Source organism: Micropterus dolomieu, linkage group LG07 (assembly GCF_021292245.1).
Source record: "Micropterus dolomieu isolate WLL.071019.BEF.003 ecotype Adirondacks linkage group LG07, ASM2129224v1, whole genome shotgun sequence".
Lineage (NCBI taxonomy): Eukaryota > Metazoa > Chordata > Actinopteri > Centrarchiformes > Centrarchidae > Micropterus > Micropterus dolomieu.
Window position 1 is genome coordinate 13,656,465 of NC_060156.1, and position 18,178 is coordinate 13,674,642.

Genomic DNA, 18,178 nt, shown 5'->3' on the forward strand with positions numbered 1-18,178 from the left:
CATTGGTGACTTTAAGCAGGGCAGTCTCAGTGCTGTGGTACTTCCTGAAACCAGATAGAAACTTTTCAAATATTTTGTTATTTTCCAGTACAGTGAGCAGCTGTTTGGACACAATTCTTTCTAGAATCTTTGCAATAAAAGGCAGTTTTGAAATTGGTCTAAAATTATGTGGGAGGGAGGGATCTAAACCAGGTTTCTTTAAAAGTGGGTTCACGCAAGCCGTTTTAAAATAATCAGGGACACAACCAGTAGATAGGGAGCTGTTGAAAACAGAGATCAAATGGGGCCCAACAGAATCTATTACTTTCAGTAAATACTTTGTAGGTATTACATCAAGTGGGCTGGAGGACACTCATTTGTGATACTGTTTTTAAAAGCTCAGACAAGTCGATGGGATAAAACTGGTTAAAACTCTCTTGTTGCTGGTGAGGAACCTCTGAGTAAGAGGCCGCGTGGGTAATAGAGGCTCTGATTGACACCACCTTATTGGTAAAATAAGATAAAAACAATTCACAGTCATCATTACTTCCAGCTGAGGCACAAGGAGGGGTTCGGTTTACCAGCTGATCCACAGTCTTAAACAGAAACCTGGGATTGTGTTTATGTGTAGTAATGAGTTCAGAAAAATAGCGTGTTGTCGCATCCTTAACCATGTTATTGTATTTAATTAATAAATCCTTCAGACTGAGGTAATGGACTTGGAGACTGGATTTTTTCCATCTGCGCTCTGCTTTCCTGCATTCCCTTTTGAGGCTGTGAATGTTGTCATTTATCCAGGGTTGCTTACTAGCTTTAGACGTAGCCCTAACCTTTAGAGGAGCAGTAATATTTAGTGAAAACAAGCAGATATGATTGAAGTGATCGACCAGATTGTTGGTGTTGGAATCAGACAGGTGTCTGAGAGAAATGTTTCTCTCCGGTTGCTGATGACACAGGAATTTACCTTCAGTGTTATTAAACCTACCTTTCTCAATCTCCACAGGGAACACATCCATCTTCTCCACTCTCTTCTCCAGCTCATACTCTGCAGACGCTGCGACTGGGTCCACATCATCGTTACGCCGATCATATTCCTCATTGGAGAAGGTATTGAAGACCTGTGTTGGTCGAAATATCAAGAGCATATCTTCAATACACCACCTTCTATGTCCTTACCAAGCAGTTAACAATCAGACAGATGTTATGTTGAGGAGTATCTTTGGGATCTGCGCAGACATAGGCAAATTATTTTCACTTCCGAGTTACTCTCATTTATCCTGGCAGGCTGAACAAGGACACGTTATTTATTTTAGAGAATCTGCATGGGGAGGGAGAATTACACTCACATTTTGGACCTTTACTAGGGAAATTAAGGCATCAGTGCACTACTGAAGCACATTTTACAGAGCCCTTTGATAATGATTTGGACCATTGACATTGAAATTCACTCCTGTACTTATAAAACTGTGGCCATTGTTCTCACAACAATGTCTGGCAGAGATTATAAAGCTGAATAATAATAAAAGTTATCGAACTGTACAGACCGCATCAACTCTTGCTAGTGATCTTTTGTATCTTTAATCACAGTTTTATCAATCACACTTCTGAACAGACGCATTCCCAAGACATACTCTTGAAGACTTTCATTAGAGTTTTAAGATGTGAAGTTTGCAGGCAGGCCTTGCAAAGCACTGGATGTTTCCCAGAGGCTGTTTTCTGGTTGGAATTATAAAGCACACACACATATGGCAGAACATGAGCAGCACGGAAAGTAGGGCACAGCTGGGGAGAGCTAAGCCGTGAATGTAGCAAAGATCAATGTTTGGAGGCGACAAGTGTTGTCATCAGTACGGTAAAAAGTAATAAAATATAACAATAATATAAAAACCCACAGTCAAAAGGCATAATCCAGTACTCAACACCCGCCTTGAGGGTTATTAAAACTCTCTGCCATTTACCTTAAATACTTCTGATACTATCAAGCAGAAATGGTATTTGTAATCCACTCTGTCAAACTGAGCACTACAATATTCAGCATAAAATGGATCGATATCTGTTGTGACTCAGTTGCAACATTGTAATAAGAGCTGCAACAAACAGTTCTTTTCATTATTGATTAATTAGCTGATTCTTTACTCAATTATTCTTTTGAAGACAAATGTTTCCAAGAGCTCAAGGTGGCATCTTCAAATGCCCTGCATTGTTTGAACAGTCCAAAATCCATAGATTTTTAACATAACAGCAAATTTTTACATTTACAAAGTCAAAGCACAGTTTTTGCTAAAAAACCAAAACAAAAAAAAAACGTAATTATTATTGGTCAACATGGTTGTATAATAGTTGCCAATTTGTTTTCTGTGAATTGCAGCGAGGCCTGCTGAGATTTCTAAGCAGGTTCAGACAATCTTACAAAGCAAGATCAATGATCTAGAGGCCTGAGTAAAATTAACAAGCTGTTGGACCTGAACAAGAGAGAAGAACCAGAAAAAAATAAATGATTCAATTATAAGAGACTGGTTTATAGATATACAGCACTGGTGATGAAAAGTAGATTAGAGTTTAACAGACTCCATCAAATACATCCACCTGATTATGGAGATGAACCCAACAGTGAGTCGTTAACATAAATCCCCTGCTTGGTCATCATTAATCTTAATCTGGTTCTTTGTCATGACGATTTAGTTGTTGGTGGTTGCAGGATGCTGCCATCAAGGTCAAAGGTGCAACCTAAAGGTGCGTCTGACTGACTGAATAACAGGAGTTTATGAGAGAGGAACTGTAGTTTTACAGAATAGCAGGCTTCCTAATTTAGTGGTGCAAAACACAAGAGTTGCCTCTTGGAAATTAAACAGAGGAAAGTGGGAAAACAAAGGAAAGAATGAGCTGCAGGTAGATTATGAATAAAGAGAAAGAATGAAGTAGTCTTCATATTAAACTTTACTAAGCCTCATTCTATTCCATTAAATTTTTTTAATAAATGGTCTAAAAGAGAAATACATAAAGAAGATTTAAAAGATTGTCTCACAGTGGCAATAAATATGGGGCATAACCTTTGGACATCTTGAAACTTTGGATTTTAACTGGGATTTGACTTCGGATTTTATTCAAGGTTACATTCAAGTGGCATCAGTAAGGTTTTTCATTCTTCACTCGTACAGCCACACAAGCATCCTGAACCCCGATCTCGTGCATAAGTCCTGTGTGTGCTCTGACCAGTTTTTTTTTTTAGTCCAAACAAAATATTAGATTTCAATCACCCTCTTTTATTTATATCAAATATATGCTCTAGGCATTAAGTTCTCAAGTTAAGTCAAGTTGGTGAGCTGGGACAGAGTGGTTCTCGGAAGAGCAGGAGCCAGGCCATGACATGCACAAACCAAGGCAAGCAAATGCTTGTAAACTTGACAAGATCTTCTGTGAGCATTGAGACAGAAGCAGACCACTTCAGTCATATTATTGAAAAAATTACTATTTACAGGAGGGAAGGTTTGAGAAGTTTCTAAAAAAATAAATCTGAGAACTTGACTAAATTATTATTCAATTTATTTTTAATTTAACAACAAAATGCACACATCTGCAAACTTAGATATGTGATATTATTTCTGATTTTGTTTTGCTATACTTCTCCGTGACTACAACCACACAAATTTGTGATTCCATCTCGTACATCAAGATGGCTTAATTCAAATTAAAATGATTCTCCAAGCATGCTATTAGAGCCTAATACACTCTCCAGAATAAAGTCTCACTAACACCAAAACAGAAATAGGCTTACTTGGAAACACTGAGCTGCCAGGTGGAGTGTTCTAGTGTATAATCTTTGATATCTGAGAGACACTATTCCCTGTGACAAATGTTGACTTGTGCTCCCAGAGTGCAAACCAGGTTGTGGTTAAAACAACACAGGGTGACTATTTAAAAAAAATAAAAGGAGTAGCTCTACAGGATTAGAGATTGATTGTGACATGTGCCATGAGGATGTATGATGTAGTCTAGTAAACATTTCCACTCTGGGCAACAGGGTGTGAGGTTTAGATCCAACATGTCAAGACTTGAGGAATCAAACAAACAATCTTCTTGTCCCTCTGTCTTTCAGTCTCCTCACTATGTAGCCTTTGGACGCACCCCAAGACGGTGCAGATAGCTAGTTTCCAGAATCTCTGTTCAATTCGTCAAAGTGATTTACTACAACTATTTGTTTTACAACTTACAATAGCCTTGTGATTTTCACAAACATTATTTCAAATGGGATTGTGTTGTGTCCTCTTGGTAACAAGACGTGCATGTAATGATTTGGTACGCTTGCAGGTACCTCCCTCACCAAATGAAAGAAGATTAGCAAATTGAAGATTATGCACACTACTGGAGCTCTGTGGTGCAGGGAGGAATGCTATTCATGGGGCCTCGACCCTCCATTAACCCAAGCGAGTCTCCTCTTTCCTTTTATACTTGAACAAGCTTATCGCCATAGGTTTATAATCCATGACCTAGTTATTGTGCTTTTTTCCCCAGTGGTAAATAGATGTTATCATTATTACACAAAGGCCAAGCCAGGGCATGTAGCACTGAAGATCATATTTTAAAAATATAACCAAGACATTTTTTGTCCTGTTTGCATCTTTAACACGATTCTATATTTCTCTGAAAACAAACTTGAAAGTGCTTCTATAAATAGGACTGACAAAGCTTATCAACTTCTAATTTAGGTAGTTAAAATGGATTCACAGAACTAGAGCAGACAGAAATTTCATTAAGGATGAAAGATGCTTTTTAGTTTAGACTTTGGAGACTTTAGTAATTATGGGTTGAAAATGTAGGCTAATAGAATATAAGGAGCACCACTGCATCCAGCAGTTCATATTGGCTTCTCCCCTCTACCTCTCTCCCAACTCCCAAGTCTGACTTTCCTGTTGCCATGGTCTTCCAGACCTTTTTCAAACAATGTTCTGTTCTTTGCTGCAACCCAAACACACAACCAATGTTCTTCTCTTTGCAAGAAAGACAGAAATCAATCGACAAGCCGTTCACACAGCTCACTATTTTCACTGTATCCAGTTATCAGACTAACCACTCATTTTCCTTTATTGTTCAGCACATGCTCAGTCCACCATCAGCTAAAACCAAAACACTGAACTGTTGATCAGGCTGACTCCAACAACAAGGAGAGACCAAAGACGAACTAACAATTTATTTTCAAGTTAATACAGAACAAGGTAATTAACACACTCTTTTAGAATCAGACTCTTCTCGTAAAGTATTGCTGCGGACACGGAGGGTGTGATGTGGGTCAGTACACTGCTATGCTTTCTTTATATTACCATATGATCCAAAACTCTAGCTTCCAGCAGTGTGTGTGAGCTTTCATCCATGTCCGACAACTGCAGTGGTCTGTCCTCACAACGTGTGCTCACACGCACGGATGTACACATACCCACACCCAAACTGAAACCCTTCCCATCTTTCCCTCTTTCACCTCCCTGCACCAGAATACCAATGTGGGAAATGAGTCAGCAGCTGCGAGGAAAAGCAACCCAGAGAAATCTCTTGCTAGCGCAAAACAAGGGCTGACCACTGGATCGGGGAGCCCGTAATGTAAGCAGCCCTACAAAAAGACAACAAATCAAAACACGCTGTGAGAGTGAGCTGGGCCAGGAGTGGTGGCCTGGCACAGATCATACAGTACTTAGAGAAGAAGGCATGGGGCCCAGTTTTTAGATCCTGTGTGAACACACCAGGGGAAAAAAACAAAATATATACCTACTACTTCCTGTTACACATTAACACTTCGTTATGTCCACACTGACTGACTGTAACTGAAACAACAATGTTTATGTTTCAAGTGTTAATGTATGACCTACAGCAGGACAGGGGAGGAGCAGAGTGCTGTAATGGAATCAAATTTCCAAAGGAGAGCAAACAAACAGGTTGAACGGGTTTGTTTAAAAATGGCCTACAAAAGCTACTTTTGTCCTGTAAGGCTTGCTGATTATTATCACACAATTAACTGTTAACTTTCAGTGAAAATACACAGCATCCACTAATGTGTTTGTCTGTAATCACATAATGAAAGTGTTTAAGGCAATCACAATCAGCCCATGCCTCATCCCAAGCCAAGCTGTTTAATGAACAGCATTGAGCTGACTGCATTAGTATTCTGCCCAGTTTTGGCGGGTAGTCTCCCACTTGCCCAGGTGGCTGGAGGGAACTCTGATCCTACAACGGGAGGGCCTGTCTGCTGGTTGGATGAGGGTGGAGTCTTGACAGACACATTCCTCTGGCCACCAAAAGACCCAACTCAGATAGGAAATGGAAAGCATAACACTTTGAGATGTGTTGGCTACAGACGCCAGTGTCAAAATACGGAGTATGCCCCTTTTTGCTTTTCACTAACCACATACAATACAGATAGAGGAGCAGAGGATTCTGTTCAAGTTGTAATTTCATGTCAACTTTCCAGTATAGAAAAAGAATAGGGGGTAAAGATAATTTCTTACCCTCTCTGATTCTGAATCGATACTTAATTGCTAAAAATACATTTTCTGCGGGCATATGGGATGCCAAACTGACGGGACGTGCATGCTTGAACAGTGATCAGTGTGGACAGCGTAATTATCTACAGTGCAAACAAAGAACAAAATCCTTAATTATTTCAGTTACAATGAACTCTACAATCCTTTACCACGCCCTGTGTGTTCGCAAAGGGACAATGTGTTCGCTAAACCAATATATGCTGGTGGAACTTCCTGTGACTCTGTGGGGGTGGGGCAAAGCAGCAGGTGTAGATCCTGGTTTCAAGCATTTTCTTTTCTGTTCTGGTTAACTAGTTTTTTGACTCCTGTTCCAAATGTGTTCATATGCAACGTGACACACAAACTCCAAGCCAAACTCTCTAGAGGTCCCACAGAATCACCCTGAAAATGACTGCGTCTTTGTAACCTAGCATATAACACACCTACAGCAGGGAGCGTTAGTCATTCAATAACTCTTGGTTCAGAGTGAAAAGGTATAAAGGTTCAGAGTAAGGAGGTTTAAAGGTTACCCCGGATAAGGACATGCCTGTACACACATAATGTTACAGTCCAGGTTTTTATTTGCAGTTATAAAGGAAACAACCTCCTCACTAAGACTAAAAGATATTATTTAAAAACAGTGGTGCAATACGTATACTGCCCATACAGCCAGAGGGTATTGCAAATTTATATACTGACACAGCAGCAATAGGAATGCAGCATTTCAATGGCCTACTAAAGTGTGAATCTGTGTTACCATGTACGCAGAAGAATCTTCTCACAAAAGTGTATGTATAAAATAAGTGCGTGCTTTTTTAACTGCACTATTTTAGCTATTGTCTTTCTAACATTGCATATAAAGTTTTTCCATCACAATGCAACTACATACTAAATACATTAAATTACTTTAGCAACCAAAACCATCCAATATTTGGCTTGACAAGACTTTCACTTCTAGGAAGGAAGAAATCAGTGTGCACTAATCCTCACTGCCTTAGAGCCCCCTTCAACCAAGTTTGTTTTTCAACCCTGACAAGGGTGATACATGGTGAAACTTGACATGTCCTTTACCTCACAAAGAGGGCCTTTCTTCTACACAGGACACCTCCTCTGTCAAGAAGAGTTGGGTTACGTAGGGAACCAGAAGCACAAAGCACTTCCTCTCTCGTAGTTAGCTACGACTCAAGTGTGCTCAATCCCAGTGCCAGCTCTGACTAGCAGACTGTGGAGAATGATGCAGTGCTAGCGGGAGGCTTTTGTTAGCCAGGCCACAGGTAGAAAGGTTGGCCGAGGGACCTTTGTGTGACTTAATTGGCTCACACACATACCATGTAACCTTGACCCCATGGTTTTAATCCAGTCACATATCATTGTTTTGACAAATCTTTCTGTGTTCTTTCAAACCTGTCCTTTGCATGGAGTCATTCATGCAATTATATAAAAAGCTCATTAGAAACGTTTCCACTTAGCATACATCCATTATTTTCCCCCGGTGGGTAACGTTGGGACTGGGCGGAAAAAAAGCTGTGTCAGAATTCTTTGAACATTGTACATACTAACTAATATTTAAATTATTAACATAATACATTTACTACTATTAGTCCATATAATTGAGTTTTATATAAATAATGTAATTTAAAGCAACATTATATAGTAATTTTATCTTAAAATAACAGCTACAAAATATTATAATACTAATAATGTCAGTGTCGTGCCGGAGCTGGCAAGCGGGCAACATGACCAGGCTCAGCAGCCTCTATGGACAGGCAAAGAGACCAAAGAGGACTTTGACGGAAAAAGCTAAGAAGAGAAAATGAGAGTGACCGAGGCTGCCAGACGTTGGAGAGAGCTTTGTGAAATAATAGGCTGCAAGACAGACGCCGAGCTGGCATTCTTTTTGTTGGACGAATAACTTCTTAGCTGGTTTGATCGGCTTTGTGTTGTTGTTGTACTTGCTTGATGTTTGGCTGTGTTAGCAAAGTTGTCGACTTGCTAGTTTTTGATCATAAGTAATGAAAACATAATAAATGCACATGTACAACTTTAACCTTACTTAAAACAGTGGTCTCAAAATATCACAATAACACTCTGAACCAATAAAGGCGCCAAATCAAACCAAATCTATCATAATGTTGCTTTAAATAATGACTGTCATAGAGATTGACTGATTAATCAGTAGGCCGATCTGGCATTTTGAGATTGTCGATGCCTGCCCTCACAAAGCAGATGAACAAAAAATGTCTGCGGACACATCTGCACGCAACCTTGTCAGTAGGGCTGCTGTAGAACGATGTTGGCACTCCCCCTTGTGAGTTTTGGGAAGGTGGTAAAAAAAAGTTTTTCCGATCCCTAAATTTCCTCAGTCAACATCGTCTGTTCTAAATGTTGACCATCCCATCCCAAATGACAGCAAATATCATTTAAAACCATTTCTGACTAGCATTTTATATTGTTATACTATAGAGAAAAATGCAGTTAAATGATGTCACAGGGGTAGCATTATGACGTCTGTTGATAAGCAGGCTGTCATTTCACGAGCTACAGCTATGTATTTAATAGACAGAAGCAGAAAAACAGAAGATTGATGAATGCCCAAGAAGTTCTGGCAATGACATGAGTGAGAATCTGATGGGGGACAGTTAACGGCGGTCATGGGTGCGTAAGTCTGTGTGTGCTTGAGATAGAAAAAGAGAGAGAGTGCACCGTTTCTTAGCTAGGGCTAACTAAAACAGCAAGTTATTATTACCAAATCTTTGTTTTTAACTTTGTTTCAGCTAGCCTATTAGACCTAAGTACAGGACTAAGAGAGGGAGGAGTTAGATAAAAGATAAATATTTATGGCACGGTTGAAGGGATTGGATATTGAGCTGGGGAAGAGCGAGGTAGATTGACTCGATGTGTGCAGAACTGGGTTGGTGGCTGCTGTGCAGAACGGGGGGGGGCGTAGTAGTAGAGAGTCCAGAGTATGAGAGGCTGAGCTGAGTGGGTCCACAGCAGAATACGGGAATAGTGGCGGGGGTCCAGGGAGAGCAGACGGGATGAGTGCCATTTACAGTACCAGAAAGTAACAACACAGTATTGCAAGGTATTTGCACAGTATGCAGAGTTCGCTTTTAACTTTTATTATAACCTAGTAAATGTTCTTCTTCTACAATAGGCCTAACAGAATGATTTAAATGTGTTCATTGTGTTGTTGTTTGTTTGTTGAAGCCTACAGTTTAATGATTAACTTTAAAATGTAGGCTATTTGACCGTTTTGATCTGTAATGAAATTAAGCAACTGTATAATTAATAAACCCCATAACTGCCACACTGTCACCACTAAATTTAAAGTTCTCCCACACAACTGATGTTCCCTTTGTTGTAAACTGGAGTGTTATATTCACTGCTGTCAGGGGAGGTCTGGCGTGCGAGAAAGAAACCCTCAATATTCGAATCTCAAAATTGAAAATCGAATGTGTACCAAATGATCGAATGTTTGAATATTCGGGTCCAGCCCTACGACCTTATAATGAAACTGTTTTGAGCAGGTTGTTGTACAAGGTACACGGATCATGGGACAGTTTGGTCCATTCAATCAACAGAAAATGAATCCTTGAAAATTCTTTAATAGTTAACCATTTTTAATCATTATATTTTAAAGCATTAATGTTTGTTTTGTTTTTATTTGTTTTATGTGATAGTAAACTTAATATCTTTGGGTTCTGCATTGTTGATCATTAAAACAAGTAATCTGAAGAGCTGAAGTTACCTTTATGAAAATTATATTGCAATGTTATGATCTATAATAGACCAATCGGTAAATTTACAAAAATAACTGAAAGATTAATTGATTTTGAAAACAAAGTTGGCTGCAGCCTAAATTCAAGGACCAGCTTCACACATAATATTTGGTCAATGCTAAACTAAACTACACATAACTTTCACATACTGAACTGCCATACTAACACTAGCACATTTGGACACAGCTAGTGTCTTTCAATCAGCCCTGGGGATGCACAATGATACAAGCTCACATAACAACTGTTACCTTGTGTCAGCTATTTCTCTTTTTGCATTAAGTCTCCCTCATGGTTGTTATGAGCAGTATGTGAACTGCTACATTAGTTGAGACACGGTCTAGCATATTGTTGTGAACTATACAGCTGTGTTTCTCTCTGTCATAGCTCCACAATGAGCGGAGGAGGCGCACTGTTGTTTGTGTCCCTTCCACTCCAGGTCAGCTTCTGGTCCCCTCTCCCAGGACCCCCTGCCAGGCTGACTGGGATTGGGGTGGGGTGGGGGGTGGGGGTCCACACCCTGAGATAACAGTGCATTTTAAGGCCTGGATAAACACTGAGCTGTTCAAAAGCTACGTGGAATGCACTGGAGTGATTTGTTTTTCCCTGCTTTAGCAAAATTAGATATGTTGATGGTAGAATATCTACGGTAGAAGATATTACTGCCACTTCCACCACACCCACTGGCAATGTTTACAACACATTATCTGTGGCAATACCAAAAGAGATTACACCAGCTGGACCAGTCTGGACTACAAAACTGTAAAGCTGGAAGGTATATCACATAACATGTATTATGTATATCATGATAGGAGACTAATCTGTAAAATTGTCTTTTCCCAGTCTTTAAGTGTGCATCATTGTATACATTTTCAAGTAAGTAAGAATACAATAAATCATCGTTTATATTCAAACTATTACACAAACTCAATTGTATGGCTTCTTTCCTCAATGAAGAGATATTAGAAATCTCAATAAAAAGCACTAACAACATGAGGGAATTCAGAAAATAAACTGAATATCAGAAGGCCTTTCTGCTTTTCACAAAAGATTCACATTCTTCTAAATTAATGCAGATGATAAATCAGGAATTCCTCGGGAGTAATAAGATAACTAAGCTATGGTCTGTAAAATAGATCATTTTGGTGAAAAGAATCTTTGAATTCCTCATATCCATGTTGGAGAGAAGCGAAAAGTCCCTCTTGTGTGATTCACAATTTGGGGAACCACTCTATATGAGTAAAAATACCCATGCAGTGCAGTGACTCAGGGGTGGCCATGATTTTTATTATAACTGTACAGTCTTACGGTTCAAATTTCTCTACCTCGCTGCTGCCCTCGTTCAGCTGTGTTCCTGCTTTCTCAAGCTCTTGTGCATTACCAAATATATTTCCAAAAATACCATAAACAACACATCTCCAAAATGCTCCCCTCTCTCCTGATCTCTTGAAGGGTTAATGCACCAGGAGATGTCATATGACGTGCCTCCCTGGTCACCAAGATTAAATAAACCATAGCTTAGATTATCTGAACTATGACAAAGCTTGTCTGATGATACAGCGCAGCAGCTGTGACATCAGCATGCCCGAGAAAAGCATTCATTCTCAGCCTACGCTGATTTGTCTTGTGTCTGCAGGGAAACACCTAGGTCAGACGCAGTTGCTGAATCAGTGAGCCAGTGGTTTATAATGAAGGTGCTGTGCAAAATGTTTTTAGGTGCTTGCGTTGAGCAGCAATAGTTTAGATGTAAACACAACACAAAATACTTACCACAATGGGGTCTATGGAGAACTTGATTTTCCTCTTTGGGGGAGGCTCCTCCTCCTCTGACAGACCGGGGGCCTCATAACAGTTGTCATACTCCCCAAACATTTGATCTTCCACTTCCTCCTCCTCCTCTTCTTCTTCCCTGAGGACCTGATCTACATCTCTGTCATCCACAAATGCGGCGTTCTCTATACCGTACACGACTGGTGACGCTCTTTCCAGGATGCTCTGGTCCACCTGCTCCTCCAGCTCACTCTCCTCCTCTGCCACTTCATCATCTTCCTCATGATTACTGTCCCCATCCTGACTCACAACTGATTTGTCTTCCCGTGTTCCCTCTTTCACCCCAAATCGCTCGCTGTTCTCCAAGACTCTACCTTCACCCACAGTCTCTGCTATCCTTTTTGTCTCTTTTGCGACATCTCTTGCTAAGACATGATGAGCAGGGTTACAGTTCTGTCTGTCTGCTGGAATGGTTATTTTCAGTTCTGTTGGAAGCTCTTTGGGGCTTTGCACCTTCTGCTCCTGAAACACATTATCTTCAATGTTCTCCTCATTCTCCTCACTTTCTGAGGACTCATTCTGAACCACTACTAATTCTGCACGTACCATGCTCACCCCCTTGGAGTCCGGAGATGAGGTCTGGCTGAGTGGCTTGTCCCTGTTAGGACTATGAACCACACTGTCATTACTCCTGGCCTTTTCAGGGTATTTAGCCCTGCTGGTGTTCTGAAAACCACCAGCTGATGGAAGAGGCTGCTTCACATCCCTTGGGGGCAGACTATGTGGCTTGTCTTCATCCCCACCAACAGATGTCCTACTAAATCCATCACCGGATGATGAGACGCATTTGTAGCCATGGCTAACTGGGGTTGTTTGCTCTGCTGAGAGGGGTTTGTGAGTGACATCAGTTGTTGGACAAACAGATTTGTATGCTGCGTTGGTAACTGGGAATGCTGGTTTAAGCCCAACACTAGTCCCCAAAGACACTGGTCTGTTACTGACACACGCTGTCTGGGATGTATTTTTGTTAGTGGCATCATACACAGGAGTAGAGTTAGTGGTTTCTTTAACAGGAGAAGTAGATTTGTGCAAACTGTCCCTTGTCGGAGAGGTAGGCAGTAAGTGGTCAGGGGCACTGTGTTGTTTAGCAGACCCTGTTCCTCCTTTTGCAGCTGCTGTGTTGTTGTCTTCCGAGTCATTCTCTGCCATATAACTCTCCATCCTTTTGGAAATGGGTCCTGCATTCAGTGACACACTAGCCCCATGCCTTTTCTCACTATCAGGGTTCTCATCCGGTCGACATTCAACTGGTGATGTAGGCGTTTGCTCTGATTTGATGGAGGTCTCGGAGGATCCTGACACTCTCCTTGTGCTTTTCCTCTCATCGGAGGCACTTCCGAGGGACAAACGATTTACTAGTCTGTTTTGTGACTGCTTGTCAGCTGCAGGCTGCTCTTTCACGCCCCTTTCAAAGAGTTTTCTGGTCACAGAAAACTTCTCTGCCAAAGCCACTTTGTCAATTTCAACCTCTTCCCCTTTGGGTGTTTTTTCTAAATTGTGTGATTCTGGGCTTGCAGCACTGCTGAGGTTAACTCTGTGGGTGTTGACTGGAAGCTTGGTCGGAGACACTGGGGACACCTCCGACTTTAAAGTCACTTTCCCCTCTTGGCACTCCTGTTGCTGGCCATCCATCTGTAGGAATATGTTTTTTATCTTGTTCACTCTGTTCCCAAAAGGCCTCCCCCTTGAGTCCTCCCGGGAGTCACTGGACCCATTTGCATATGATTTGGCAGCGCCCTCGGATTTTGGCCCATCAAAGGAGCACTTAATGGCGTGGAAGTCAGACTTGTATGCATTTCTGTGAGGAGAAGCGCTCCTTAGGGTCCTCTCGCCTCCTTTGCTTTCCGCTTTGATCATTTTTGCTTGTTTATGACTGCTGCCAAATCACAAAAGCCTGGTTTGGAGAGACTGTCGCTGTTTGTTGGTGAACTCAACTTCACGCAAGCGGTGCCATGGGTCCGGCAGCCTCGTTAGAGCACAGTTGTCACAACTAAAAACTCACAGCTAAGTCATCTACGGAGAGAAACGGACAGTAAAATCTGTTAATAGAGACACCGAATACCATTATCTCACTGTGCCTAACGTTAACTCATGTAACATGTGATAATACATAATTATCTCTATCTACATGCAAATGAAAACGTTAAAACTAAAGGTAAGTTAGAACATTAAGTAACATAATGTTGATGAAGGTACCTTTAGCATGCACACCGTTTCTATGCATTTCGATGGTCGTCTGACTAACTGGCGTTAGCTAACCACAATTCTTAACCTTAAAAGTAACTTTGACTAGCTAGGAACTTTTATGTTTAACTTGGTAAACATTGTTAGCGTTGCTGGTAGCGCTACATAACCGATAAAAAGAGGAAACAAAGTTAAACTTAACTTAACTGGGCCAACAGTTCAATAAAGCCCGAACGTTAGTGCCCCAGTCTGAACAATTCATTGTGGCATTTTAAGAACGAGCCGTTGAAAACGTTAACTCCGGGTCTGCACACAACACCGCACAAAGGTTAACAACTTTGAAGACTCTCACCTTCTACTTGTTTCATCGTGTTAGGCGCCGAAAGATCACACGCACACAATGCCCCAGTTTTACAGTATCAAACTTGTCCCTTTTTCTTGCTCACCGCCATCGCTCCCCGCTCCGGCAGCGTTTTTCCTGCCTCCTCCTCCTTGCACTTCCAGACCTGTCGCGGGCTGCGCGCGCACACGACTCTGTCTGCAGCGCGCGCCGCGAACCGACCAGAACAGAGAGGGTCGGGAGCGCGCTCACATTCCAGGGCTGTAACCTACCACCACCCCACTCCCACCAAACCTCCCCTCTTTCGCCACAGAGAAGGAGTTGTAGGAGAAAGGCGTGGGAAAGAGCTTACTGTATATTTACAGCTCACCTAGACCTCTGCGTGGGTAAAAGTCCACACCTAGACTACAAAACAGCTCACTAGAGTTCATTTACACTGCATGTTTTGCAACCAAAGCTGTAAAATGTCCACAGTAGGTTAGACATGGAAATGGGGTTTTCCTTCACAGCCTTTCAACCAGTCTATACAATGTTTTCACTGAGTGAATGTTATCATAATATCTTAGCATTAAAGGGATTTTACATATGAAGTTAAAATTACCTGTCACAACATGTAGGCCTACTACACAGCCTGTACAAAGTTGTATAATGTCTTTGGCTCTGAGCTTCATTACAGTTATTTTGGCTTAAAACAGAAAATCTACATCATAACCTGGACAGATGGGGTTTCAAAAGAACTGGCACTGAGGAGGCAGAAGGGGTCTAATTAAAGATGTTTTTTAGCTCATAGCTTTATATCTTGGCCTTTGCTACTTTGTTTTTAATCATTATTTTTAAAAATCTGTACTTTATTTGAGTCCCCTGACTTAATGAACGTGCAATACCAAATTGGTATTAGAGTACCTCTTTAGGATACTTTGCTAAAACAACAGTTTCCTAGAGCTGTGGGGCCCTACTTTTGCTATGTATGGGAAGTAGACTTTGCCAAGACTGGATTACCAACTGGGCAGAGCAGGCAACTGCCACAGTGCCTCAGACCCCCAGGGGCACCAAAACCCCTGGTCAGTTTGGGTTATCTGCCTAGGCCTTTTTCACAGTAGACATTTTGACATGTACCTTGAAAGCACAGTTGTAAATAATAAAATGAATGATGGCTGAACTTCATTTAGCTGCTTTAGTCTTGGTTTCAGCCTTGAGGGTCCCGAAATTATACATGTTCACACTGCTATGATTTATTAGGACACTTGAATAGAACAAAGCCATTGTAATGTTATTAGTAACACCTATACTGTAAAAAAAAAAAGTCTGCTGTTGCTATGTTTTATACTTAATTTTCTCCCCCAAATTTTATACTTTTAATTTGTAATTCATTATGCTGAAAATATCTGTTAAAGTGATTTCCCAGAACAGTGAAACATTCAGCATAGATGGATAAAAACTCTCCCTTTCCCAGAGAGGAATGTGCAAGTTAACTCTTATTTTGCAAAACTTTTCCTACAATAGCTATGTCCCTGCTTGTTTTCATTGACATCGGCCACAAACTGAATGAAAGTCAGATTTCCTTGGTTGCTGAGAACCTGCATTGCAAAAATATCATCCAATCAAACTGACCCAGGAAATAGAAGTGAGATCAAGTGGGAGACGATGTACTTCAATCTCCACTTCTCAGCTGAATATTTGAATATTTCTAGAAGATGATGACTTGATTTTAAATTGAAGTTTTAATAACACATTTGTCAGGATATTACTATAAAGGGCGTTATAGTTTTTTTTTTTTGTTTTTTATATATCTTTAAATGTATATTGTTATGTTATGTAAATCTTCATACATTTTGAACATACCGTCTTTAGTGACTATGTATGAAACCAAACAAAGGGAGAATTATGTAACAAAATGCAAAGAGTAAAGTAATTATTGATCAATATGAACCAGACTGCAGCAGATGGTGATCTATTTAGAAGGCAGTCTTGTCAGCATGACCATTTTTTTCAGTTGCCTAAAGTATAATCCCATTTGCATTTTTAATTGTAAAAAAACATGAAATATTGAAACCCCCAACACAGATTTGTTTCTCCCAGAGAGGATTACCTTTTGCCCTCAAACATAGTGTTTCATTTTGGGCTTCTTCAGCCCATCATATCAAAGTTGTAAATTAGTTTTTTAAAAACATTCAGAGTGAAGTCTCTGGAAAAGGTCCAGTCCTCAGGCATTTCCTCTGAAATTATCCGCCTTCACATTCCACTTCAGACATGGTTATCAGATATATGAAGTTTTATATAGCTTTGTATAACCACTCACATCTATGTAAGTGTGTTTGTTTACACTGTGCTGTATGCCTTTCTAATGTGTTCTGTATTCATTTGTTTTATGTAAATTCATGACATTTGGCTCTGGGTAGGGATGTGAGCTCTCAGACCAGGAGTGAAACAGTGTCAATTATGGAGCACACAGTTTTTAAACATCATTTCCTTTGACTCTGGAATTTGACTTTTAAGCAAGACTCATGCCTACAAAATGCTCAACTGACAAGAAGAAACAAATACAATTTAATAGACGTTTGACCCTGAACATTCAGTCAGAGTTCTACATACCAGAAGTAACAAATATCTTTGCAAATGTTCCCCAGAATCTGAAATTATGCTGTGTGTGCACATTAGGGTTGCATGTGTCCTTGGGTTTACCATCTCCAGCTTGCTGGATCATCTCCTAGCAACTGTGGGTCTGAAAAGTCTATATACACAGTCAGTGGGCTTACTCCCAGGGGTAACATGGCACGCCTTAGCCGAGCCAGCGGTCCCTATAGCAACCCTTTAAACAACATTGTACGAGCAAGACTAACCAAATGGAAACAGGAACAGGTGAAGAGCAGGTCAGAATCGCCAGTGGAACCTTTGAGTCTCAAACTCAGTCCAGCCAGGAACAACTAATAAAACAAAACTGTTTCTACACCTGGCGCTTTTCCCTCTTCATGAATAGGGTGTAAATTGCAATGTTTAGATATTGCCATTGTTTGTAAGGTACTTTTCAATATGAATAGCAATTAAATAGCCTTTTCAGGAGATGTTTTGTTTCCACATTAACTTGCAATGGATACAAAAATGAATTTCCCACTTCTAATATCATCTAATCTTCAAGAGTATATCTAGGTGTGTGTGTTAAAAGGTTTCTCTGAAAGAACAGTAAACCGCAGTGATTTTTGAACTGGTACCTTACGAGAAGTAATAACAAAGGTGTAGTGGCAAAGTAGGTCTACTGCAGTACATACTGACATCTTCACACATTGTTATGTGGTGGTCTGTGTGATGGTGGTATGCAGTGTAACAGGAATGTGTTTTGTATAGTGCATGCCCTGGCCTGAATTACTCTTGCATCCCCACTATTTAGCTTAGCAAGAGACATGGAGACTATGTAATCAGTAAATGCTGCTCATTCTGAGGACATAGATGAAGCTGTGCACCCTCAACGAGTGAGCGTGTTCATCCATGACTATTGGAACAGTTAATTTAACAATATAATCTTAACTTAAGGCCCACCTACTCAATATTAAAAAGTAGTA

General features: G+C 40.5%; 1 protein-coding gene across 4 annotated transcripts in view; it reads right to left on the reverse strand.

Moving 5' to 3' along the window:
• The window catches only part of ppp1r9ala (protein phosphatase 1 regulatory subunit 9A-like A), a 30,073-nt gene extending 15,286 nt beyond the window's left edge, over nucleotides 1-14,787 (reverse strand). For 3 of the 4 annotated variants that reach the window (XM_046054844.1, XM_046054843.1, XM_046054841.1), the window contains exons 1-3: nucleotides 14,634-14,787; nucleotides 12,038-14,110; nucleotides 965-1,097 (exon numbers count right to left, since the gene is read on the reverse strand). In XM_046054844.1, the coding sequence (XP_045910800.1) occupies nucleotides 965-1,097; nucleotides 12,038-13,954 (2,050 nt within the window). In that variant the 5' untranslated portion in view covers nucleotides 13,955-14,110; nucleotides 14,634-14,787. Of the gene's footprint in view, nucleotides 1-964; nucleotides 1,098-12,037; nucleotides 14,111-14,293; nucleotides 14,446-14,633 lie in introns of those variants that run through there. The other variant, XM_046054842.1, reaches the window with a different exon arrangement.
• Between the last annotated feature and the right edge of the window lie 3,391 nt (nucleotides 14,788-18,178).